Raw genomic sequence first — 26510 nt, 5'->3', positions numbered from 1 at the left:
TTGAGTTAAATCTTATCGTTCATTGATGCTGATCTAGAAACGAATGTAACGGGTAACCGAGTTGTCGAGAATTGTCAAAGAGATCGTGTAACGCGTTTATATATATATATATATTTTTCATTTCTCTTTTCTTACTTTCTTTTATCGGAAACAACTTTTTATAGCAATCGACGTATCGTAAATTCGTCGATTAAACAGATTATTATTAGATACAAATTCTTTTTTTTTTTTGTTATAATTCTCTTCTTTCTTTTTTTACACAGTTTTAATATTTTATCGTATTAAATATTTTGATTTACCTCGAACGAAGAAATGTAGAACGAAGAAAAGAAATATATATATATATATATATTTCGTTAGAATAATTTTCGTAATTCCACTGTGATTGGAGATTACCGCGGTGTTCTATTTAGAGAAGAGAAGATTTTGTTAATGGACAGGCTAAAGGGAGACAGTAAATCATTGTTTAATTATACACGGTGAACCAGGCATTATTGTATCGGACGATCTCTGTCCCTTCCTTGTCGTTGCAACAAACTTTCCCAAGGGAGGTTTACTACCATTAACTCGATTCATACGTGCGGAGTACTGTATGTGACGTGCAGATGCGCTTTGCGGATGCACTTTACCGCAGGCAACGAACGTGTGTTGACAGTTGTTGATGCGAGTATCACTGCTCTAAGAGATTTCGAGGACAATTCGAAATCGATAATTGTTCTTATTAAAAGAGTTCTTATTTAACGATCAAATTGAATCGAAGAATTTACTTGTTAATATAATTTCGTACAAAAAATATAACAACGATTCGACGATTCATTTTCTAAACTTAGAAAAAAAAAAAAAGAAAAGAAAGAAAAAGCTGTGATAAGTTTGACGAGTAATACTATCGCGATAACTCGGAGAACGAATCTTCAAACTCGAAAGTCTAAGACGCAGCGTCTGACGCAGTACTTACTTATGAGAACTTTACTTCCTGATACACTTGGACAGATTCTCGGTGTGAATCTTGAATGATTTAAGAGTCTCGTTGGACTCGTAAACTATCGAAGTTTACTGTGTCAAAACATTTAGCTATCTAGATGCAACATCAAGAATTTAAATAAACATCCCCAGGAATCCTCGATTTTATTTTTTATTTAATAATAATTTTCTAGAATTTTATATTTAATATATATATATATATATTTTTCCCCGTTTACCTCGGGTGATCGAGTTTTTTGATTTTAACTAATTTTTACATTTATCTGAATTTCCAATTTTTTATATTAAATTAATCGAATGTAATTGGAGTATTGAAACGTGTTGTTACGAATCATTTGAACAACACCTGTTGTTTGCACGAAATCGTTTTTAGACATATGTCTATATATATATATATATACACACACACCCACACACACGCACATATATACACAAGATGATTATCGAAATATTTCGTAACTCGCTGCCATTGGTCGTTCATTTAATTCTTGGAAATATCGTTACGGAAATTGGCATCGAGCTTGTCTGCATCGATAATTGGTTGAATACCTACCTCCGGCATCGAGGTGTAAATATTAACGGGCATCTTTGCCCGTTAGTGGTCTTCTATCGATTAATCGTCAACACGATCAGCCAGTTTTATCGAAGGTCACTGCGAAAGGATTTCGCCTGTAGACTGAATCACATCAAAGGGATATCGAAAAGTTTACAAATGGCTGCTATCTGAACCCAAGTTAAATAAGTGTCAAGGATTTATCTTAAAATTTATCTCTTTGATACTTTATAACTCGATTCTCCGCAAATTAACTCTCTTTCGCTGTTGGATCTTTTCGGATCTTCCCTTTCTTTATCTTTTATTCGTTTTCTTTTCCAAAATCAAGCAGGAGCGATCATCATCGGTATATCGTGATGTAATTCGAACGTCATTTGATTTGTCTATCAATATCGCGTTGAGAAATAATTTTAAATGCGATAATAATCGAGCAGATTGACGATCGTCCTTGTCAGAATTACTCGGTGATTTTGTAAGGGATCTCGAGTATCAATTAAACTCATTCATGATCGTAACCGTCGGGAATGCTTGGTGATTTTCTATGGTACCGAATTGTAATTCGACTCATTCATGATCGTCGCAACTATTACAGTAGCCGTAAGAGAAATACATTGAAATTTTACTCGATATCAGGGCGTTGTAATTTAGTTCATTCATGATGATCGCTATAGAATAAGGATACGTTAAGTCTGCATTTACGGTTTGCTAGATTCGTCTATAAGCTCGGTTATGCACGTGAACACGTGTGCATTACGCGTAACTACCTCTCCACTTTACGAGGCAACCCCTATTACACATACCCTTGCCCTTTCTCCACATTGTGTTTAACTTGCTCAGGGGATTATATCGCTCAGGGGTAGTACTCGTGATTCGCGTGGGTGGAGCCATCTACTTGGCCCGACGTGAAACAAATGGAAGGCTTCATCCGCAATGCGTTTGGTAAACTAATCGTTATCCATGATTCTCTGTTATCCGCGCACATAGCCCCTACGAACAGGGACATCTCTGGCGCTTCACGTTGATTTTCAAGAGTTTCCATGTGTTTACACGTGTGCCTAGAGAATCGTTGAACGATTCACGGTGCGGTTTTAAATGCGGGTTATTTACTTTACTCTTTAGATTCACAAAATACGCTTGGTAGCCGTAGGGATAGAAAATGAATAAAAGAAACTCTTTGCCAGTCGTGCTCATCGAAGCACGCACGCGTGCCGTTTTACTCGAGTCCCTCTTTAAGGCGACGCATGGGAAGGGTTGAAATTTGCTTGTTCAAAATTGGGAAAGAAATGTACCATCGATTGGAATATTTTTGGTCCACGTTTGTTCGATTTGAACGCTCTTGATTTTCATTTTATTTCGATTCGTTTATCCAAACGAACTAGTTCTCTCTATATTCGTATGAAAATGATATCTTTAGGATCATCGTTGTTCGCATAGGTTCGATCGTTACTACTTAAACTTACCGCTCGAAGAGTTTTCTTGCCTGACCATATGTCGGCCATTTCTACTTTCTACGATGCCTTTTACCCTCTCCTATTCATCGACTTCGTTTGAAAGAAAGAAAGAAAGAAAAAAAAAGAGGAAAATAAAAAAAGAATAAAAAAGAGGTTAAAGAAAAAATGAAGAAAGAAAAGATAGTAACGAATGGTTACAGGGAAATATCTTGCTATTGGAAAAGATTTTCTTCTATGTCACATTCATTTCAAGATAATATACGAGAGTCTTTCTTTATCCTTTAAGAAAAACTTGTCCGAAGTATTAAAACCGATGCACTTGGTCGAACCGGGCCATGCACTTTTCATATCCGAGGTTTACCTTTACGTGGAAAGAAAGAGTAAGACCGGAATAGCCTCGGTCCTTTGAGGTTACTACTACTATTACTACGAAAGAGAGAGAGAGAGAGAGACTTCTTTCGTTTGAATTCTCGTTAAGCGGCAGCTTTCGCGAAAGTTCTTCTTAAAACGACGCCCGGCCCGGATCATCGATCGTCGTTTTCCTTCCTTGTCCTCTTCGTTAGGACGTTGGTACGATTCGTGAAACTGGGAGAACGAATTCACCGAGAGATTCGTAGAATATATCATCTTCGATTTTTCCTTTCAACCCGTACTTTTCAAATTTTCTTTTTTCTTCTTCTCCTTTTCTTTCCTTTTCTTCTTCTTCTTCTTCTTCTTCTTCTTCTTCTTCTTTTTTTTCTTCTTTTCCTTCTTCTAATTCTTATACGTTCTCATTTAATCGCGAATAAAAATAATTTTTCTTCTCATACGATCTTACTAAATTAAAATAGATTTTTCTTTCTCTCGATATATCAGCAAGTTGAATTTCCGAAAAAAGAATCTTGAATCCGAACGAAGATACGAGGATATTTCTATCGGAGAATAATACGAGAAATGTTTAATGAAGTTACAATAATAATACATCGATATTCTTCGTATATAACATAACAATTTTGATCCTTTAAAACCTTACTAAAATACAAAAAAAAGAGTGAAAAGAAAAAAAAAAAAGAAGAAAAAGGAAGAAACATTCAAAAATATAATTCACAATTTCAATATATGAAACCTCGTTAAAAAGTAAGGAAAGAAAGGAGGGAGAAGAAAGGAGGAGAGAAAAAATTAAATCGTATCTTTGAAAAAAAAAAAAAAAAGAAAAAAAATAATAATAATTCCACTTAAGCTCGTTTGTAAAATTAAAATACAGCTTTAAGAGGGTGGATCTTCTCTCTCTCTCTCTCTCTCTCTCTCAACAAAAAAGAAAAAGAAAAAAAGAGGGATGGACGATTACCAGCGTCAACGAGGAAATGTAGAACTCTTTGAAGGTGTAGCCGATAGATGGCGAGGTGCAACGGCATGGAGGACGATGATGCACTTGGTGCACGTGCATCGTCCTTCTCCTTCTCTCTTTTTCTCCCTCCCTCTCTCTCTCTCTCTCTCTCTTTCTCTCTCTCTCTCTAACATTTTCACGGCGCTTCGACCACACGCCGCACATCGTACCCCCGCCAATCCGCCGCCGAATCCCACCAACGACGTTCGTGACGTCAAGACGCATTGCGACATATCCCTTTGCCCCGCTTTATGCCCTGCTTGCTCTACTGCTGCTACTGCTACTGCTGCTGATGCTGATACTGATGCTGATGCTGATGCTGATGCTGATGCTGATGCTGATGCTGATGCTACTACTACTGCTACTACTACTGCTGCTGCTGCTGCTGCTGCTGCTGCTGCTGCTGCTGCTGCTGCTGGTGATGCTGCTGTTGCTGCTGCTGCTGCTGCTGCTGCTTGCTTACCTCGTACTCGCAATGGACTTGTTTCTTTTTTTATTTCATCTTCTCCCTCCCTCTCTCTCTCTCTCTCTCTCTCTTTTTCTCTGTTTCTCTTTCTCTGTCTTTATGTCTTTCTCTCCCTCTCTCCTCTCTTTCCTCTCTCTCTCGCTCTCTCTTTCTCCTTCTTTATCTCTCTCTCTCTTTTTCTCTTTTTATGCCACTTGAATATATTTATGAGATACTATTTTTACTTCCTCAGAATTTTATTTATATTTCTTTTTCTTTTATCTTTTCCCTATTTTTTTTTTCTCTCTTGTATTATTATTATATACATTATATCTCTCTTTTCGTCGCGTCTATCATCTCTGATTTTTTCTGCTTGGTTTCGTTTTTTTTTTTTTTTTTTTTTTTTTTAAATCGGTCAGTAGTATATTTCTCGTTAATAATTTCCACCGAATACTATAGGATTAGTATTATTTTTACGTCGTTGTTTTCTTTTCTCCTTCTTTCCTTTTACATACGCAAAGATATTTTATATTAATTCGTTTCGCTGCTATTATTTTCTTTTTATTCGATGCTTAATGTCGATGACGAGAATTTAACACACACATAAACAAATATTGTATATCCGTCGTAGGTATCTCCCAGTTATTTCTCCTTTTGTTCGCATAACACCGGATTATGTACCATTCGAATCTCTTTCAAAGGGAACAATCACAAGCCGATAGAAAGATTTATCGGTCGATCGGTTTTCGTACGTCGAACTTGGACCTTTCTCTAACTGGTCTATTCAAAGATTCAAGCAATATCCTGCTTGTTCTTTCTTTACTTTGATAAGTACGAAGAAAAATTCTAGATACATTTATCGGACTATAAACGAAAGATCTCTCTTTCTCTCTCTCTCTCTCTCTCTCTCTCTCTCTCTCTCTCTTTCTGACTCTCTCTATTTCTGTTTCTCTCTCTGTCTCTCTTTGATCTCTTTCGTAGAAATAAAAGAAATAAACGCATTTGATATTTCAAAGAGACTGAAATAAAAAGTTTCTACGATTTTGTTTGAAAATTTATACAACAACGTGAAAGAATCGTCGAATCGATAAAGAATCGTTTTCTTCGTTTTTCTTACTTTTTTCCCTTCGTTTTTTGTTTTCTTTTTTGTTTCTTTTTCTTTCTTAACGAGAGAAAAGTTCAAAGGGTCGCGTTTACGCGTACAGCCGCTCTGAGAATCTTTTTTTTTCTTTTTTCTTTTTTTTTCGCTCTCGAAAGAAGGTCGTAGAGAAAAGATGCTTATACGAATGACTTGGTTGGTCCAACTTGCATATGGTCTTGCGAATGCGGAGCGTTAGCTTTGTTAAGCTAACGCTCGTATCTCCGCAATTAGGGCCGATTTTAATGAAAGCGCTCGCCCAGGTGTCGTTAGACCTCGTAGTCATTCGTCGTTTCCTACAAACAAACTTCCTCGTTTAGTTCTCTTTTCTCGACAATCGTGATCCCACGACGTCGGTCTGCTAACTTTTCCTTGGTAAATATGTATACGATGGAGAAAGCTTAATAACTTCGAATTATTTCCTACTGACACGTTCCAACTTTGAAAATTTTATTAGCTTTGTTGAGATGAGTATCGAAATATAGAATACATCTTTGGGCGTCAAGTCGCGAATTATTAATTATCAATTACGATTTATTAAAAAATATTTACAAATATTCAGTCGAATTTTTTCTTATTGCAATATAATTACAGAACAATGATTACTGATGTATTATATTTTAAAAATTAAAAAATAAATTTATATATATATATATGTGTGTGTGTGTGTGTGTATAATATACATTATAACGATTTCATTATATATCAGTGTAACCTTTCTAATCCTACGTTGCTGATGAAAATAATGTAAAAATTTCAAACTCGTGAATCGTTATTTTCTTCTTCATAAAATTTCAGTATAAAACGATAAAGAAATTTTTCATAGTACGGTGAGATCGATGTACGTTCATTTTACGAGGTTTTTCCATTGACTAGGGATATGATTTATTTCCTGAAAGCAAACTTCCGGTTCGTCGTTTCACTTGGAAGAAGTCACACTCGGATGATCTCCGTTATCTCTCTCACAGCTAGATCCGTGAAGCTGTAGATAAGCCAAGGCATATTCGGTTTCCGCAATGGTGGCTTCGTTGGTTCACGAGGAATTAGCTTGGAATTCTGGATCCCTTGGAATGTACTGAATTCTACGTGCAAACCAAACCCACTTTGGCAATGATCGTCTTCGTCGTTGTGCTAATTATGATTGATAATTTATAGACGTGTAAATTAACTTATACAATAGTCCTCGGAGGATGCGAAAGAATTATAAAACAAACTTTCTACTTCTCTCTTTCCCCCTTTTTTTCGTTTCATTCTAGTAGTAATCGAATTTATGCAAATTCTATACGAAAATGAAATAGGAGAATTTTCTACAATTTTATCCAAAGTCGCTTGAACGAAACTTTAAAAATCGATAAACAAAAGGTATGCAAGTTCGAGCGAAACTTTTATACGAATTGTTAAAAAAAGAGAAAGAAAAAACGTAACAGAATAATATCCGCTATATTATTTAAATTTCTTTGTCTAAAATCGATGTAGACGATAATTGGAATTATCGTCGCGGCAAGAAAAAAAACAGATAGAAAAGAAAAAAGAAAAGAAAAGCAAAGAAAAGAAAAGGAAAGGGAAGGAAAGAAAAGATCTATTCGGGCTTATTATTCCGCTTTTCAAACGTTCTCGTTTTGATCGTTAGAATTCCGCGGGTAAAGATTTCCGAGCTCATTGTTCCGATTGTACATTGTCATAGAGGCTAACGTTTCATCATCCATGAGGTAAAAAGCTTTTATTCGAAGCGCATCAAGGTGAGAAAATATTGTCCTCCGTTCTAACAAAAGTGTGTGCCTTGGTACGAACGAAACTAGTACGCTGTCGACTTTTACGAAAGGACGACGTCAATTTTATTTCTTTGATAGCCAATCCTTCAACCGTGTGCTCTTTTATCTCTTTTGATGTCGATATCATTGTGTTTATTATATCGTGTAAATAAAAAAAGAAGGGAGAAAGAGAGGTAAAAAGAAAAAAAGAAGAAAGAAAAAAAAAGAAGAAGAAATACTCAACGCTATGTACAACGTTTGCGTTATCTCAATCGTAATAGCTAAGGCAAATTTTAATATGCTAATCGTATCTTTGGCACTTTGTTGTTTGCAAAATAAACATCGCAATTATCGTAGCTTTTAGTTTCATTTTATTACTTTCTTTATATGTAAATATAATTCAATGGGTATTCGATGCGTTCTCAATTGATGTAATTTATTTAGAACAGGCGAACGGATTTTTTAACCGTAGAGAACAGTCACGAGCGTTACATCGCTTTGATACGAAATCAAAATTTACTTTTGATTAGTACAAAGCTTGATACATCGATCGTTATCGTTATCGTTTAAGCGTTAAGCACATTGTTTTTCCTTTTGTCGTTGGCGATTTTTAGAATAGAGAAAGAAAAAGAAATTTATTTTTTAACGAGACTTCTTTAAGTGTCAAAGTTCATCGCTTGAAATAGTACGTTCGTACGATTGTTTCTTTCTCTCTTTTTTTTTTTTTTTTTTTTTTTTGCAATGATTCAATGATAGATGCGTCGAGTGATTCGTGTTTTTGGGTGCGATATATTCTTGAATATCCTTGAAAGAAATTGACTCTTCTGGAACGACAAAGTTGACCTCCGACCCATGAAAGCAATCGTTGTTCATTCTACTGGGGCTTATCAATGACTCGAACCATATCTGTATCGTTTACCACGAAGCAAACGTAGTTCTTGGCGAATCGCCCGTCGCTGTTTTGCCTTGGTATTCCGAGGTCAGACAAAAGCTTCGTTTCCAAAATATACCGGCTCTTCTCATCCCGTCCAACATGCATATGTAGAAAAGAGAAAACGAACAATTCAGGAACGTACTTTAAAACCTTTTCTATTTTCATCGTTTCTTTACGCTCGATTGCTTTAGTTTTTATTTCGTTCTTGTCTCCTTTGTCCTTTAACGAAACCATATTTCGCGAGAGAAAAGAGGTTTCTTTTTCTTTGTTCTTCTCTCCTTTTTCTTTTTCCCCTTTCATCTTCGTAATAATTCTGTTTGTCTTTACGAATCCTCGAAACGTCATTTCTATTCTTTTTTCTTTTTTTTTTTTTTTGTTCGATTCTTTGAAATATATCCCGATGTATCATAAAAATTATTGCTATTCGATGGTCAGAAATATTTCTATGATATTCTATGATATTTCTATGTCACATTTCGAGTGGATTAATCCAACTAACGTTAATATCGATAAAACGATAATAAATTTGACGAAGACAAGATTGGGAGATCTTAAATAAGAATAGAGAGTTTATACGAGATTAGATCATGTTTTACTCGAGACTATGTATCGCATTGCGAGGTCTTTCATTGTTGAAATCTTTTGATCCGATCGTTTGTATATTTCTCTTAAAGCAGATTTATTATGGACTTTGGTCGAAAAGATCTGAAGTAGTCTATCGCGATGTCACTGTGAGATCAGACGTCGGGTGACGTTGGTGAACGAATATAGATAGGAGCTGTTGAGTCCCCTACTCTTCGGAAAGAGAAAGAGAAAGAGAAAGAGAGAAAATGGAAGAGGCTGATGTTGTTCACAGTAGATAGATAGATATTAGTATGGGTGATGCTGGTGGTGGTGGTGGTGGGTGAATGGCACGCGACGATGTAACACAAAATTGGTCGAGTCGGATGATTATGATGATTGTTGTTGGCTCGTTCGACGAAGAAGAGGAAGAAGAGGAGAGAAAAGAGACTACAAAAGTTTTCGTTGAAGAAGCAAAATCAAGAATTTTCATTCGTGACAAAACTCATTGACGAGTTACCTCTTTCTCTCTCTCTCTCTTTCTTTTTCTCCCTTTCTCTTTGTTTCTCTTTTTCTGTCGAATTTGATCTCTTTCTCTCTCTTTCTCTCTCTCTCTCTCTCTCTCTCTCTCTCTCTCTCTCTCTCTCTCTCTCTCCCTTTCACATTCTTTTATTCATCCTCGTGACATCATATCTATCATATTCGTCGTGATGTGTACGTATGCGTGTGTGTCCCGTCGAGATACGTAAGAAATCATTTTCCTTCGTGTTTTCCTTCGATGTTTCATTCGATATCGATCGGTGATCGATCTTTGGGAAATCACGATGCATGCTGGAATGAGAAGTGCCTTTTTAGATTTAACGATATTGCCACGAAGACAACGTAAATCATCCGAGCATAAGAACAGGTAAGGGACCGATCGATTCTCCTCTCGATATTTTCATCGACTCCTCCTCTTTTTCCTTTTCTTTTGCTTCTTCTTCTTCTTCTTCTTCTTCTTCTTCTTCTTCCTTTTTAACACCGTTAAATTTTATTTTTAGTCAGACAATACCAAACTCTGCTCTGTTATCTCGATAAAATACGATTCGATGAATCGATTTGTCGATAACCGATATAATCCAATAATTGAATCGATGATTTATAGCTATCTAAAACATTACGGTGTATATCTATATTTGCTTTTTTCCTTCTTCTTTTTTTCTTTCCTTTTGTCTTCCTTCCTTCCTTTCTTCCTTCCTTTCTTTCTTCTTCCTCTCTCGATTTGTAAACTTTCAATTTCGAGAACGTTTTTTCAAGCTTTGCTATAAATAGAGAGTTTGAGAAGAGTGGCGAAATCGAACGTGTCCGATATAAAGTTGGTTCAAGTAAGCCTCTGCCATCTAACGCAAGCTTAAAGAAACCGATAAGCCAAGAAAGCTTTCGAGCTTTTCTAATATTTTCTCGTCCGACATGTATCTCTCTCTCTCTCTCTCTCTCCCTGTCTCTTTCTTCTCTTACATACTTATGAGTTTGTATCTTTAGAGAGTATATATTTATACATGTATGTATATATAAATATACATATATATATTATATATGTATATACATACATACATACATACATACATACATACATACATACATACATACATACATACATACATACATACATACATACATACATACATATATGTATATATAAAGTTAATGTTACCTATACCTACTCTTCTTTTTATTACGAGCTGAACGAGTTGGACGTGCCAGCCCATGCAAAATTGCTTCTTTTCGTTTGTCCGTTGTCAAACAATTTGCAAACTTTAACTTTATAAAGTTAACCATCATTGATCGGAGTTTACGAAGATCGTTCGTTTCCTCGAGAAAGTATCGCGAATGCGTAGAAACATTAATACAACGGATAGCATTCGAGAGAAAGAGGGGCAACTGAACCTTGCAGTATTGACCCAGGTCAGAGGTTGCCTGCAGGTAATCACGATGTTCTCTACCTCTCTACCGTTGTTGAAACGAGCGTACCTCTGCATTCTCGTTCTTGTGTTGTACACACGTAGTGTTGTACGCACGCAGTGTTCGTTCTCTCACGTCATACTCGTTTTCGCGTCATCAAAATACCTTCTTTTTCTTTAGACTATCAATCGCGAAAAATACGATAATTTTTTACGAAGAAAAACAATAATATTTTTTCGTCATCGAAATGATTCAGCCGATGATAATTTTCTTCCGTTTTTTTTTCTCCTTTTTTTTCCCCATGGCTTTTGTTTCATTCATTTTTTTTATTTCTTTCTTTATCTATTTATGTATTCATTTATTTATTTATTTGGAATGGAAAAATATGTGCGAGGAGCTCCCCCCATAACCTTTACATTCTCTACAAGTTTTTCTGCAAACGATGTCAATGATACAGAATCGAGTTTCTCACTAGGTCGTCGAACGTGTGTATGACTTGGTAGTAATATAATCGTGTTGCAACAACCACCTTCTTTTGTATTAATCGATAGGAATTGTATTTATCGCGATAAAGATCTTGCACGTTTTATTTTCTTTTTCCTTCTTTTTTTTCCATTGTTTTCTTTTTTCATCGAAACGGGACATTTATCATTGGAATAATTTCATTCGATATTTTTGAAAATCTTGACGAGGACGATTGATTCGTAATAATCTTTTTTTTTTTTTGTTTTTATCGAAACGATCGCGTATGTCTCTTTGTATTTTTATTTTAAATTTTTAATTGAAATTATTATCGATTCTTAAAAAAATATTCTCTATATGTATTAAGAATTAATTACGACTAGTGAATGATGATCTCTAGAAAAATGTTAGTAGGAAAAAAGGGAGGGTTGTTTTTCATGAGCGTGTACATGATCGTCCACTGTAAATATCTAGATCAAGTTGGTGTAGAGCATGATATACGTATAATTGCGTGGTACACTCGTTACTCTTAAAACTGTTCACAATGCGAGCTATATGCTTGCTATTTTATCGATATTTTCTTCGATGACACTTTTTCCTTTTTTTCTTTTTTTTTTTTTTCAGGAATACAGAAACGCATACGTACAAGTACCATTTTGCGAACGTATCTAATTTGACGAATATTCGATATTCATATATCATTATATTTTAATCGACGATATTACTATCTACCGTGGAATAATTAAACATTGAAATTACATCAATATTTTAACAATTCCTTTTTAAATATTAAACATATTAATCTCGCAAAACAAATTCTGACGGTACTTATGATATTATTAATCCTATTGATATCGATATTCACTATATCCCAATATATCGAAAATACTTATATAATTAATCACATTATAATAATTTTTTTGTTACTAACAGCTCGATGATAGCAATGCTCTAAAAAAAAGAAAGAAAGAAAGAAAAAAAATATATATATATATATTAAAATTTTTACAACACTGATTAATCAGAGAGTAATATAATTTTTCTTATGGCGATAATATCGAATTAATAACGATACTATTATTGACACGTTCCGTCAGTAGGGAATGTCGATGCAGGATTAGCTCGTGGTACACATGCCGTGCGTGTTCTCTCGATCTCGAATAGTGGAACAGGGCCGTGAGAGAGAGAAAGGGTGGGAGAAACAGTGAGAGAGAGAGAGAGAGAGAGAGAGAGAGAGAGAGGGAGGGTGAGGATGAGGGTGAGGGTGAGGGTGAGGGTGAGGGTGAGGGTGAGGGTGAGGGTGAGGGAGAAGGAGAAGGAGAAGGAGAGGGAGAAAGTAAGCGAGCAGGTTGTGGTCGTAGCCGAGCAGGTCGGCGACATGTATGCGGCTCACCTCGATGGCCCTGCAGGGCGCCGTTCTACAAACGGCGACCTGACGAGAGTCCTCCGAGTTTTGTGTGTTACGGATCGTGTAGCTAATATAGCGTGCTAGTAGACCACTATTTTTCCCTCACTCATTCCCTCCGTAACTAGGAATATACAGATACACGCATACACACACGCACGTACACACACGTACAGACAAACGCACGCGCGCGAGAAACGGAGCTTTGCAAGCTCAGAGCATTGCTAAAGGAAAAGAACTACGCGGTCAACCTGCTGACCAACTATGGAAACGCCTCCTCCTGCTTACCACTATACCTGCCATAAAGCAGGTTATGCATGCTGGGTCAGGAAAGAGAGAGTCAGTTATACCGACGCCGTCCTACCATTCGCGTCACTCATTTGCCTTCGAACGAAACGAACCTAAGTTTCGCGATAAATTCATTTTATTCGAGTAGATCCCACCCTCGACCCGCTCGACCTTTCTGCCTACCAACTCGTCTTTTTTTACATTTTTTTTCGGGCAACTTATCGTTCGACCTAAAGTCGTCTCTAACTGTGCACAGTTATCGTTCTTTATCACTCCGTCACGTGTGACGTAGATTCTTGGTAAATTTTCTTCCTCTTCGAATACATTTTTCTTTTTCTCTGTCTGTCTGTCTGTCTGTCTGTCTATTTATCTGTTTCTCTGTTGTCTGTCTGTCTGTCCGTTTCTCTCTCTTTCTCTCTCTCTCTTTCTCTCTTTTTCCCATCTTTCTATTTCCCTTTTCGTCATCGGTGATTACTTAGAAAGATCCTGGTTCATTTATCTTATCTATCATTGAGGAACTCCACGTGATACTGTTCTTTTCGATAAGTAAAAACGATAATTAGAACGATGTTCTTGTCTTGTCATCTTGTTTTGGTGAAAAAATTTGGTTTAGTCATTGTCGGCAGAGTTTAAATAAATGATTAAGAGTAATTAGGTGCGGGGAAAGAAAGTCGATTGGACACGTTAGAATCAGAAATAATTTTAAAATTAAGTTCGGCTTCTCAGCATCTTTGTGAAACGTCCCTAGAGAAGGTTTTTGAGTAGGATTTTGTTGAATTTTTTATGAAGTTTCTTGGTAAGATTGTTTTTGGATACATTTAAGACACTATACTTTAGTTGCTTATTAATTCTTATATTTTACAAGTTAAATTTGTATAATTTACATATTTTTAAAACGAGTTTCTTAGATGTTTTTTCTTTTTCAAAGCAAGAGAAAATGATTATCTTTTAAAAAAATAACTATCTTCAGAGCTGAATCTTTTTTGATAAGGTCGGTAAAAAGAGAACGACCTTTATTTCAATTTTTAAAAAAGTATTTCCATCGAAAGGGAGTCAAAGAGACAAATTTGATAGGTTCTTTATTTAACCCAGTTTTCGTCTTTATTTATATTCCTTTGACGAGGCGTTATCGATGGGTCAGTTCCGAAGAATCGACTGAACGCGGAAAGGAGGTTAGCGTGACAGTTCGACCAAATCCTCTACGATTTCGTAGTATTGAACGGGCGCTAGTGGCGCTTCGGAGAAGCCGACATCTCTCGGTTCCTTGTTAAATTATCAAGCTAAATGAGAATTTTGGCGGGATTTTATAGAATTTACGAAATTAGGCGGGAAACGGAATGAAACCGTTAGTTAAGTCGATTCAAGTTATTTTAAAAGTGGCAGAGATTCTTCCAAAGATAGTACGACCGCATAAATCAAAGAAAAAGGACGATGATCGATTAAAACACAATGTATTATCCTTTCAAACGATTAAAAACGGACCTTGAAAACATTTTTTTCTTTTCTTTTTTCTTTGCAACGCAATTAGCAGCGCGAAAGAATCGATACCGTCATCCATTTAGAAGAAATTATCGTACAAAAACATTTTCTTTCACATTTTCCTTTATCCTTAAAATCATATCGTAAGGATTTGAACAACGCGGCATCTTTCATATCCCCCATCATACGGGATTTTCTGGAACTAAAGAGGTTTAACGAAGGGGTGTCAAAGGGGTGACTTTTCGTTATCCAACTAGGGATGGATCGGACGAATAGGGAGAGGCATAACGAAGGGAGATACATGTTCATTATGAATGGAAGCATCCATTCTTGTAAATGGAAATCAAATAGTATAACGGGATAAGAGCTTTATCTAAGGTCGAAATAAAGTTTAATGGGAATGTTATGTAGGTCGACCGTTTCCCGCTTATTCGGGACAATCTCATCATCACTGACCTAGCGAACGCGCCACGCTGAGCTATTTCTAACGCAGACGCTCTGTCTGGCCAGTACGTCCCTTCACCACTGTTTGGAACATCCCACCGACTCGCTCTTTCTCTCTCTCTCTCTCTCTCTCTTTCACATATAACACATACACATGAACGACATATTTGATACGCTATCTCTCTCTTTCGTACGTTGTGACTCAGTGCTGCCACCAGGCGCTTCCTTCAAAAATTAGGAACATGGCTGCCAGGGAATGGAGGGAGCGGCCAGTGATGGTTGATCGTGGTGCGAAGTTGAACGTTTCTAAAAGTCCGAGTAAACTACCATTGTCCCTTGCATATTTTATCGTGAACGATGTCGCATCTAGAAATATTCGTGGTTCGTTGCTGGTAGTGTCATTTAGTAAAAAGGTCGGTGTTCCGTTCAAGGACGCGACGAAACTGGATAACTCGAATTGAGACGATCGACCAGTTTGTCCGTTTTCTAAAATCCTCATCGATTTGTCCAGTTGAGTTTAACAATTCTAACGTGTCGAGATTTATCTCGATCATGTTAATGTCTCGTGATAGAAGGAAGGATAAGTCGTTGAAGGAGGCCGGTAAACTCCTGGTAATAGCAACGTAGAGTCACGCGTCTTTTGCGCCACCCAGCGGTTTCTTCCTAAATCAGAGCAAAGGTTTAGCCTGTTAGCGGCCTGGTTGCGCTGCCCTCGTCGCGGAGTGAGTCGGCGTGATCGCAACCGCGAAGAAAGATCCATCGTGTAAGGTCACACCGTGCTAACCTCTTCCACGCGTTTCTACTCTTATCTCCCCTTTTCATATTCCCTCTTTCAGTACTATTCTTTCTTTTGCATTCTTTCCTTTTTCCATCTTTCGTATCGAACAATTTTTTGCTTCGTCCTGTACGAATTCGATTGGAGAAAGAGAAAGAGAAAGAGAAAGAGAGAGAGAGAGAGAGAGAGAGAGGGGGAAAGATAGATCGAAAGGAGAATGGGATAGGGGAAGTAATTAATAAGAGGCGAGGGTGGAAAAGAAAAAGCGTCGTGTATGAGGCCGAGGAAGGGAAGGTACCGGGTCGGGACCCGGTGGGTCGCGTTGTTTTTTGGGTGTTACTCGAGCGTGCTGTCGCAGAAGATAGGAGTCCGAGGAGAAGAGGAAGTTAAGGAGGAAGAGGAAGAAGAGAGAGGCGGTGGAGGTGGTGGAGAAGGAAGAGAAGAAAGAAGAAGAGGTGGAGGAGGTGGAGGAGGAGGAAAAGGAGGTGGTGGAAGGATTAAGAGGAAAGGAAGAAGAGGATTTGTAAGTGGAAGAGATAGGGGAAGAGGAAAAAGGCTCGTTAGACGAGACACCGATAAGTGGAAGAATAAAGAGGATAATAATAGGAAGGAAGGAAGGAAGGAAGAAAGAGAGGAAGACAAGAGGAGAGAAGGAGGAGAAAGAGGAAGAGGAGGAGGAATAGGAGGAGGACGAGGAGGAGGACGAGGAGGAGGAGGAGGTGGAGGTGGAGGAGAGTAGAGGAGGAGTTTACGGCTTTGAATCGAGGATTTGAATGGGTGGGCCAGGAGCCGGTAGGGTAACAGGGCACGAGCTAAACGCGGTGCCAAAGAGCAACGTCGGTCACGGGGATCGGATCCTCGTAATCGGCGAGCCACCAGCACCAGGCTGTCCTTGTCATTCGGCTTGTCCGGCTCGCGGTCTAGCGCAAGGCGTCGTCTCCGCCCAATCGCCGGCCTCGCCGCCGTCTCTCACCTCGCTTCACATTGCCAACAACAACAATTGTTCTATCCTTAACGGGAACAATCGCAATCGCAATCGCAACCGCAACCGCAACAGCAATACCAACAACAACAACAAGGACGATTCGTCGAACGTTGTACCCAACGGTAGCAGTATCAATACCACCACCAAAGCTAAGGCAGCAGCTGCCATGTCCTCACCACCGAAACATCGCAGGGGCTTCGACCCTAACGATGCTAATGTCAACGATTATCGCCGCTATCGTCGCGTTAAGACGAAACAGCGGTGAGTCTACGTAACCTTCTTCTTATTCTTATCATTCTTATTCTTTTTTCTATTATTAATATACTTTCCCTCACTTTCCAGTTTTTTTTATATCCCTTCGTCCCTTCGTCCCATCGTCCCTCTCTCTCTCTCTCTCTCTCTCTCTCTCTCTCTCTCTCTCTCTCTCTATTTCTATTTCTTTTTACATATTCTTCTTATCTTATTATCGTTCGTTATTACTACTCCATTACTGTTATCCATTACGTGATTATACCATTCCCTTTGTCTCTTTCCTTTCTTCTTTCCTTTTTATCTCCATCTATATATCCGATGTCATCGTCTTCTTGCGATGTGAGTAGAACTACCCTATATTGCGTATATCGAAGTCCTTTTTAAATACCTTTATCAGGGACATCAGGTATATGGGTAGCTCTTACTTTGAGTGTTATCTATTCGAGGATGATTCAATTATTGCTTTTAAAATGGAACGAACGCTTAATGGTTTGTTCGATCAAAGCGATCAAAGCTATCGAAGTTATGGAATTCCTACAGAAAAAAAAAAAAAAAGAGAGAAAAAAGTAAAATTATATGATTGATCCCTGACGAGAAATAGATTATTATTATTAATATCGATCTTCGATTTAAAGATCCGATCACTCGATCACAGTTCTACTCGTGTCGCTCATCCTTTTCTTTTGAATTTCGATCCATTGTGAATCTTTCTTTTCTCTCTCTCTCTCTCTCTTTCTCTTTCTAACGCTTTATAAAAGTACTTTCTCTCTCTTTCTCTCTCTCTCTCTCTCTCTCTCTCTCTTTCTTTAAATGTCATTTGCAATAGATAGGCTTAGGATTGCGCGTTCTGGATTTTCCAATGGAATGTCACGGGGAAGTACTGCAGTAACACACGTGCTGCGCCTGTCACTGATTCGACGTTGAACTATAGGTAGATACGGTCAAATCGATCGCTTTATGACTGATTGTAAGGACAATCGGAATATTTGCTTAGCATTCACAGAAAGATGGTTTCCAAGTATTACTATAATAAAATTTGAAAATTGCACTTTTCTTATCATTTTATTTGAATTTATTCGTGGTCGTTGAAATTTTATTCCTCGTACTGATTCGATGATCGTTGACGTTTGGATCGCTTCAGGTAATTAGTATTTGAAGGACAGACGTTTAAGTAAGAGAGATAGAGAGATATATATAGTTAGAGTCATAGACAGAGATATAGAGATAGAGATAGAGATAGAGAGAGAGAGAGAGAGAGAGAGAGAGAGAGAGTACAAAGGGAAGATGCGATGGACCAGAAGACGATAGACACGTTCGCTACCCAAAGTCCTAGCTCTATATCCTATGGTGTTTAACCCTACTCCCAACCTCCCTTCCAATTCACGCAGCTTCCACTGATGCCGAATGCACAATGTTCACAGAGGCTTTGTATGTTCCACACCGTGACCTTGGGCGCCGGACACAGACCTTCCTGACATCTCCCGACACATCCACCAGCACTAAAAGGCTAATTCAAACACACACAAAGCTTGCGATGTTCGATGTTGGACCGCTTACAATGGTTGTGTACCCCCCGCCATGAAAAAAAAAAAAAAAAAAAATAAATAAACCAATAAAAAAATAAAAAAGATCATGCGATTATGAAATAAGCAAAAAGCACGACAGTCGAAAGCAAAAAAAAAATAAATAAATAAATAAATAAAAAGTCGAACTCTAAAGAACGTGAGAAGTAAATCGAATTAAATAAGAAAAATGAGAAATCACCGCTTTCTTCTGCTGCGTCACGTGACGAGAGAAAAATTATTGCACGACAATAATTAATAAAAAAAAATTATATATATATATATACATAAGCAAGATGATCTCTTATTGGGTTTCATCAACTGTCTCGATGTGTTTCGATCGAAGCTTGGAATGCGATGCAATATGGAATGGAATGGAATGGAATGGACGGCCTTGCACCTTGGATAAAAAAGCTTTCACGCACTACCCAATTGCCGATATCGGCGAGAGGAGGAAGAGGAGGAGGCCTCTCTCTCCCCTCCGTCACGGCGAACGCCTTGGAATGCTTTGTTCGATGTGTCGACCCGAATAAAAAAAATTATAATAAAATAATCATAATAATAGTAATAGTAGTAATAATGAAAGTAAAAATAATAATGATAATAATAACAATAATGATAAAATACAAAATGCATTGCTACTTTTGAGCAACGAAATCATCGGAAAGATCGCTGAAATGATTTATCGATCAATCAGAAACACAAGCTCAACGTTTTGCTGATAATTAATTGATATATTTTTATCCATCTCAACGACACCCTCTCGCTCTATATATATATATATATTTTTTTTTTTACGACAATGCATTATTTCTGCGTAAATTATTACACGATCGTCGAATATTTGATTTTTGACGATTACTTGTTCGACGATTGGGTGTTTTATGCGCGCGTTGATTTTACGTCGGTGAGGGATTAAACGAAGGTTTCCGGTCGATTGGTTAAAAATATATAAATAGGGTGGAAAATGATTGTCCAGTCATTTTGTATTACACGACTACGTTAGATATTTTATTACGTAATATAAGGTTTAGATTCTCGTGGCCTTATTACATTATGTGATAATAAGATTGGTACGATGGTTAGTATTATTAGAGAATAGAGTAATATCATATCGTTTATATGGGATGTATTTTTATATAGAGAGGAAAATGATAGAGAGGAATCAATGATCTTGTCATGAAAAATCAATTTTTGGAAAATTCATTATTTGTTATTTATATATCATTAATTAATTACTGATAAAGCTTACGATTCTCCTTTAAATATAAATAATTGTTATTCAAAGACTCGATGTCATCGGTCATAGAAATAGAATTTCTTTTCTGTTTCTCACTCGATATTATACTATTAAAAGATGAGAAATATTCAATTTCGATTGAATAACTCAGCGTAATAGGTTAGTCTTCGTTTCTCAAATCCTCGTTGCCCGTGAATGTTGTTATAAATATTAAATCGATCGATTTTTTTACGCTTTGATAATTTTCCCATAACGTCGTCGGTCGTAACCTCTTACGTTCTATGTATCAGGGTCGTTTGAGTTTATTTTCTATTTTATTCATATATCTTTTGTTTGTCAAACACAAGTATTTCCTCGATCAACTTTTTCCCACATATATTCTCTTTCGACGTATCTCGTCTATTTTTAAGATGGGTTTTTGATATTTCGTGGAAAACTGGTTAAAAGTTGATATTAATATTTGCCTTTTAATTCGGTAATATTTTCTAACAAGATCGTTATCTTGTTACAATGTAACATTCCGATAAAGATCCGGATAACCAAGTATTTGGATATTGGCCAAAAAGTTTGAAGATTCGTTTGAAAAAGCTAAGAAGCTATGTAATCGACGGTGATTGGCACAGGTTGACCGCATATCATTGTAGTAACTGTTAATCGGCTTGTCATTCTCCTTTAAATGGCTGAAACCGCGCAGAAATCCGAGACTTTGAAGATTCCTCGGCGAAATGCCAAGTTATGTTTTTCTTTAAATTGGCTTCTGGGCACCCTTATGAATGAAAAACGATTCTATTATCATTCATTTAAAACTTTTAACATGCATGTTGAATCCTAATCTTCGAGGATCGTTCGAATAAGATAAAGATTAATTAGTACTAATTCGAACGAACTTATATACGTCTAAACCCTTTCTGATAATCATCAATTTGGAGAAACGTATATAGATATGTACAACGTTTCTCTAATCATCGGAAGTATAATTAATTAAAAAATTAATTAAATTAAATAAGTATGTATTAATGAGGATAAATAAAAATTGGGATACCGTTTGAATTAATTTTACTAAACATATGTGAGATCTTTTCATAATTCATAATTCAAGAAATATTTAATAATTACAACAACCCTAATAATAATAAGATAATAAATCTTATTATTAGTTGCATAAGCATCTGTTTTACGCGATTATATCGAATAAACTATGCATTTTTTTTTGCATATTCGCATTTTCCTATATCGACTACAAACCTAAAAGAAGCCCTTTAAAAGTATCTTTGTGTTGTAAAGTCGTGTATCATAAACGTTGTCGGAGTACCGTGTTCGTGTAAAATATAGAATAACCGCAATTTCCATCGAGTCGATCGTTTTGTCTACATCGCCATAATCGAAAAACTTTTACCCCATGCTGACGTAGATCCTTAAGCTCGTAACTAAGAACGATTAGAAAACTTGTAACAAACATTTTCCTAGAACTCTCTTGTAGATTTAATTAAAAACAAATTCGATTGAATCTATAAAAATTCGAAAGTCAGCTTGGTGATTGCTTGAAAAAAAAAAAAAAGAAAAGTAGAGAACGAAAAAAAAAAAAATTTCTTTTTTTCTCAGATTATCACTCGACGCTTAACTAGAATTGCGAAATTGGAAGTGTTAAATTAAAGAAAAAAAAAAAAAAAAAAAGAGAGAGGAAAAAGAAAAAAGAAAAAGAAAAGAACTTTCGAAAGTATATTTCAAGTAAGGTATCCCAGGTTGTAATAGGCTTACTTTTGTTTTGCTTCACCGTCAACAGTAACGATACGTTACTGAAGTGACAAGTAGTGGCTAGCTGATTGGTCATGAGTATGCTACGACAGTGGTCAGTGTGCTCTCGAACTTTGCTCGATAACGATCGGTAATCTCCGACTGTAGAACTCGGAATGATTTATGACTTAAAGTTTCATAGACAAAGTGAATAATTAAAATGCGTGACAGGATATCATTGATATATATGTATATGTATATATATATATGTTTGTATATATATATACATATATATATATATACATATTATGAAGTGTAGTGTCATTGGTCGAGAATAAATGTGAGCATATTAAATATGTTGTCAACGTTTTGATATGGGTATAGGAAATTTACTAGTCGATTCACTGCTCCTTTTCGTTGTCAGCAATACCATACTTCGTATGCTCGGTATTTGTCATACCTGCTCCCCATATGCAACAATTCTCACATTCTTCGTGGTCTGTACACTTTATCTGTAAGTAATTAATTATCTCGTTTCAATTTTTTTCAAAAGGAAAATAGATATACATACTTATATATATATATATATGTAGATTTTAAGATAACTACTAATATATATTTATAGTCATTAGAAATTTATTTTATATTAATCCGCTATAAATTAATATCTTTTTAATATGTTTTTCTTAGTTTTAGACGAGACAAATACTACAAATTAATATATTTTTTTCCTTATCGCAGGATTAATAATAATATTAGTAATGATAATATTGATATTAGAAGGTGATGATAAAGTAATAAAAAAAACAAAAAAGTTCTATCCTTATTTGAAAAATTAGTACTTGTAATATAATATTTATATAGAAGATAATTTCAGATCTCAAACTCTTTTCTTTTTTCTTCCTCTTTTTTTTATAGTAGAAGAATGTATCGATACCCAATACATTTGATTATTACTAATTAAGATCCTTCAGTAGTTATAATTAGATTGGAAGTAATCTAGCCGTGATAGGATATAAAGTATCGAAAAAGAAGAAGGTGAAATCTTAAAGGAAATTTTCGATTTCCGGCGAATAGTTAGGTAATTAACTAACTCGACTCGAAAGTACTTATATCGAGCTACATGGATATACATATGTATATATACAATATATATATATATATATCCCTACATATACATAACATATATATATATATATACATGTATATATATATGTATATATATGTAAGAGCACATGTTTAGAGATATATTAGAAAACGATAGTTTCAACGATCGTAAGTTGAAAGAATTTAAGAGGATTTTTATAATCATTCGAATATATAGTAGATACATAAGAAAGAGAGGGAGGACAGAGAAATGGTAGAGACCTAAGCAATAGCTTTAAATAAAATATGTCGGTGGTACATAGGAGACTAAAGAAGATATATACATAAGTAAGTACGTACGTCAGGAACACAAAAGGTTCGAAAGTACGCTTTGTTATCTGTAATTAAATTCTGATTCGATACGAAAGGCTTTAGAGTTTATAATCGGTAGTCCGACTATGAATGAATAGTTTCTACTAGGTAAAGGATTCTAGCGCAAAATTCTTTTCTTTGACTCTTCATCTTCTTCTCCGTCTTCTTCTTCTTCTTCTTCTTCTTCTTCTTCTTCTTCTTCTTCTTCTTCTTCTTCTTGTAGTTTCTGTTTTAGGAGAGAAAATAACACGATAAAATGTAAATAATATAGTTCGTTCAAAGAAGCCAAACAAAGGATTACATTTGTGTCAAGGAAACAAATCTGGAAGGGTTGTAGAAAGAATGCTTGTATACCTATTCCGGAGTCTTGTGCTGTTAGTCGAACTAAGAGGTTGATCGATTTTCACTTTGATATCTTTTCTATACAGTTGTTAAGACGAGATAATCCAATGATTTCTGTGTACCTCGAAATGTGTAAACCATATTTAAGTTTTCTTTTTGTTTTATGGATGTGACTGTGAGGGATCAGGTGTAGAATATGAACTGGATCTGATAACGATGTGGCTGGACGAATTATTGCTCACGTTTGTGCTACTACCAGGTGGGCAGGGTTCGGGTCCTCCCTTTCCACGGCGCAAAAAGCGGTGACAGTAACAAAAGATTGTCAATTTTTATATATATATATATATTTTTTTATTTCATAGCATACTTTGTCAGCTAGAAAAATGCTAAGTATAGTTGTTTCTTTTTTTTCCGTTTGCTCCTTCCCTTTTTCTTTTTAATAAGTTCGTGAAATACCTATCTCACTTCTGTATATATATATATATATGTGTGTGTGTTTTTATATATATACGTATACATCTTCATCTTATTTTTATTCCCCTTTTTTGTTCTTTTCCTTTTCATTTATTTTACGTTGTAGCGAAATTACAAAATCTTCTCTCGTTACTTCCTTGTCGCATCTTCCTTTTAGTATCAAGCTTCTTCTCGCGCTATTATTTGAAATTTTCTGTTCCTTTCACGAACTAACACATTTTGTCTCTCCGTTACTATTTCTTTTCACGTACTATATCTAGTTTTATATATAATAGTATATACGCTTTCAGCCAATGACGCATCTTATGTAAGGAGAGATTAGAGGCGTGAAACGTTTGAAAATGTAATAGCGTCAACTATTACACTTTATCCCGAAGTTTTGACTTTTGACAAAGAAAAAGAAAAAGAAAAACAAAGAAAGAAAGAAAGAAAGAAAGAAAGAAAGCAAGACGTGGAATTAGATATCGGCAAAAAACGAAAAAGGAACCCTTTCAAATCGCGATCCCTTTTCAATCGAAGTCGCTGTCAGTCGAAAAATTCAGGGCTCCTCGGTTTTAATAAACTAAATAAGTAGAACTTTTCTTTTATTCGATCGAGGAGGAAATCCTTTCGTGCCCTCGTCGACCAAAAAAAAAAAAAAAAAGAAAAGAAAAGAAAGGAGAAGAAAAAAAGAAAAAGGGGAAAAGAACTTCCGATAAGAGTGACAATGAGAACTCAAAAAGTTGTGATCTTTGTAAACAAACTCTCGCTGTAATTGAACGTCCGAATAGGGACGTTCGTTATCGGATATAACTTTTCTTTTCTTTCATTCTCTTTTTCTTTTTTAACGATGTCCATAGAACGAGAGAAAAAGTATTTAAGAAGGATAAGAGAAATATAGAAACGGTACGATCGATAACCAAGTAATAAAACGAAATCACGGGGAGGAGATTTTGTTTGTTTCTTGTTTGTTTTTCTTTTTCTTTGATTTTTTTCTTGCTTGTTTATTTTATTTCTTTTTTTCTAAAAAAAAAAAAAAAAAAAAAAAAAAAAAGAAAGAAAGAAAGAAAAGTTTGACAACGTGTTTGCACCCTCTAGCGGAGATATCGTTCAAGTCGCTCGTACTCACTTTACCTTGTTTCTCATCGAGTCCTCTGCTTATCTTCGTGACTATAAGCGACACAAGAAGGAAAAGATATAGAGAGAGTTCATATATAGTCCTAACTCACGAGCTTTTTGTCCTCGAATTCTCAGTGAGTGCATCGTTGGAGAGCTTTCCGTAGGATGGCGCTGTACTTCGTTTCTCTGGTCAAGTCGTCTTTGCTGGTACGGAAGATATCTTTTATTGTATTAGTAAACCTCTGTACAACTTAGGAATGATATTTTTTTTTCCGTTCTTTCTTTCTTTTATCCTTCTTTTCTTAACGCATTCACTATTTCCTCTATTTTTCGTAGAACAAAGTATAGAACAAAATAACAAAAACAAAAAAAAAAAAAAGAAAAGAATAGAGAATGAAATAAAAGAAAAGAGGTTTTCTTTTTTCTCTTGATATCTTTAAAGAGTTTTTAGATGATACGGTTTAACATAACAATATCTCGAGTCGATTATTCAGTGAAAATGTAGTTTAGTTCGTACAGTTTCTCATAAGAGAATCATCCTTACGGATCTTCGTGATATCCTTAAAGGATTTTACAAGGATCGAGGAGAAGATATACCATATAGGACATAAGCGAATGGTGCTCGCCGTTATCTGGGTCGAGTCAGTCAGGGTTCTCGGCATAGGACCGTCGTATGTCCGGATCACTCGATTAAGTTGGGTCAAACGATATTACACTAAGTTGCGTTGGGGGATTACTCCATGCGTTAGCCGTGGTCCGTGCAAGAGCGTACCTACTCTGATCAGTCAACGATGCCTAAAATTAGACGTTGATATAGGCGGACAGAATATCATCTTTGCCCACACGTTATATGCAAACGTTATAGTGACGAATGCTCGATCGATTTGCCCTATTAAACACCTATCGGATTAACATTTAAATGTCGCGCCAATCTCGAAATTCTTTTGGTATTAACAATGAACATATTATTATCTTATTAAACTTTTATATATGTGTATGTGTATATATATATATATACATATACACACCGTGTAATTATGAAATCATACATTACTTTAATTTTTCCCAGATCGAATTAATCGCTCGTTACATTCGTTAGAAAATATTTCTGTATAATAAAAAAAAAAAAAAAAAAAAAAAAAAGAAAGAATAAGATCGTATCGATTAATTTCAAACGAATGCGAACGGGTTAAATTGAAATATGGGGATTGAACAGCGAGGAAAGTTAAAGATGGCGTTATTGGTAACGATAGAAGAGAGCCGACTATCCTTTACGTGAAATCGACGTGACAGTATACAATTAAGGGAGAGGTCTAATGAGAAGTGGAAATAGAAAATGTTCGTGTTCATTGAAGCGTAGGAAAAAGGAATAAAGAGGAGAGGTATCACGG

The 26510-nt window shown here is 35.9% G+C and overlaps 2 protein-coding genes across 6 annotated transcripts in view; both read left to right on the top strand.

The window, feature by feature from the left end:
* LOC122634844 (potassium voltage-gated channel protein Shaker) overlaps positions 1 to 26510 on the top strand; it is a 126806-nt gene that overhangs the window by 28849 nt on the left and 71447 nt on the right. Inside the window, exon 1 of one of the 5 annotated variants that reach the window (XM_043824196.1) lies at positions 9857 to 10087. The exons of 3 other annotated variants lie outside the window; for them this stretch is intronic. In XM_043824196.1, the coding sequence (XP_043680131.1) occupies positions 10005 to 10087 (83 nt within the window). In that variant the 5' untranslated portion in view covers positions 9857 to 10004. Of the gene's footprint in view, positions 1 to 9856; positions 10088 to 21638; positions 22262 to 26510 lie in introns of those variants that run through there. One more of the 5 variants, XM_043824195.1, reaches the window with a different exon arrangement.
* Positions 16660 to 19000, top strand: LOC122634847 (putative uncharacterized protein DDB_G0283431). The gene is made up of 2 exons (XM_043824206.1): positions 16660 to 17220; positions 18633 to 19000. Exons 1-2 carry the CDS (start codon positions 16748 to 16750, stop codon positions 18655 to 18657), a joined length of 498 nt encoding a protein of 165 aa, XP_043680141.1. The 5' UTR covers positions 16660 to 16747; the 3' UTR covers positions 18658 to 19000.

The sequence above is a fragment of the Vespula pensylvanica genome, chromosome 16 (genome assembly GCF_014466175.1).
Source record: "Vespula pensylvanica isolate Volc-1 chromosome 16, ASM1446617v1, whole genome shotgun sequence".
Classification (NCBI taxonomy): domain Eukaryota; kingdom Metazoa; phylum Arthropoda; class Insecta; order Hymenoptera; family Vespidae; genus Vespula; species Vespula pensylvanica.
The sequence above is the reverse complement of the archived record's forward strand: the minus strand, read 5'-3'. Positions and strand labels throughout refer to the sequence as shown.

What these genes read in the sequence shown, in the direction of transcription:
- LOC122634847 (XM_043824206.1), top strand. Translation starts at nt 16,748, where the DNA reads ATGGGTGGGCCAGGAGCCGGTAGGGTAACAGGGCACGAGCTAAACGCG. An exon ending in CGCGTTAAGACGAAACAGCG is followed by an intron (nt 17,221 to 18,632) that starts GTGAGTCTACGT and finishes CAATGTTCACAG; the next exon opens with AGGCTTTGTATGTTCCACAC.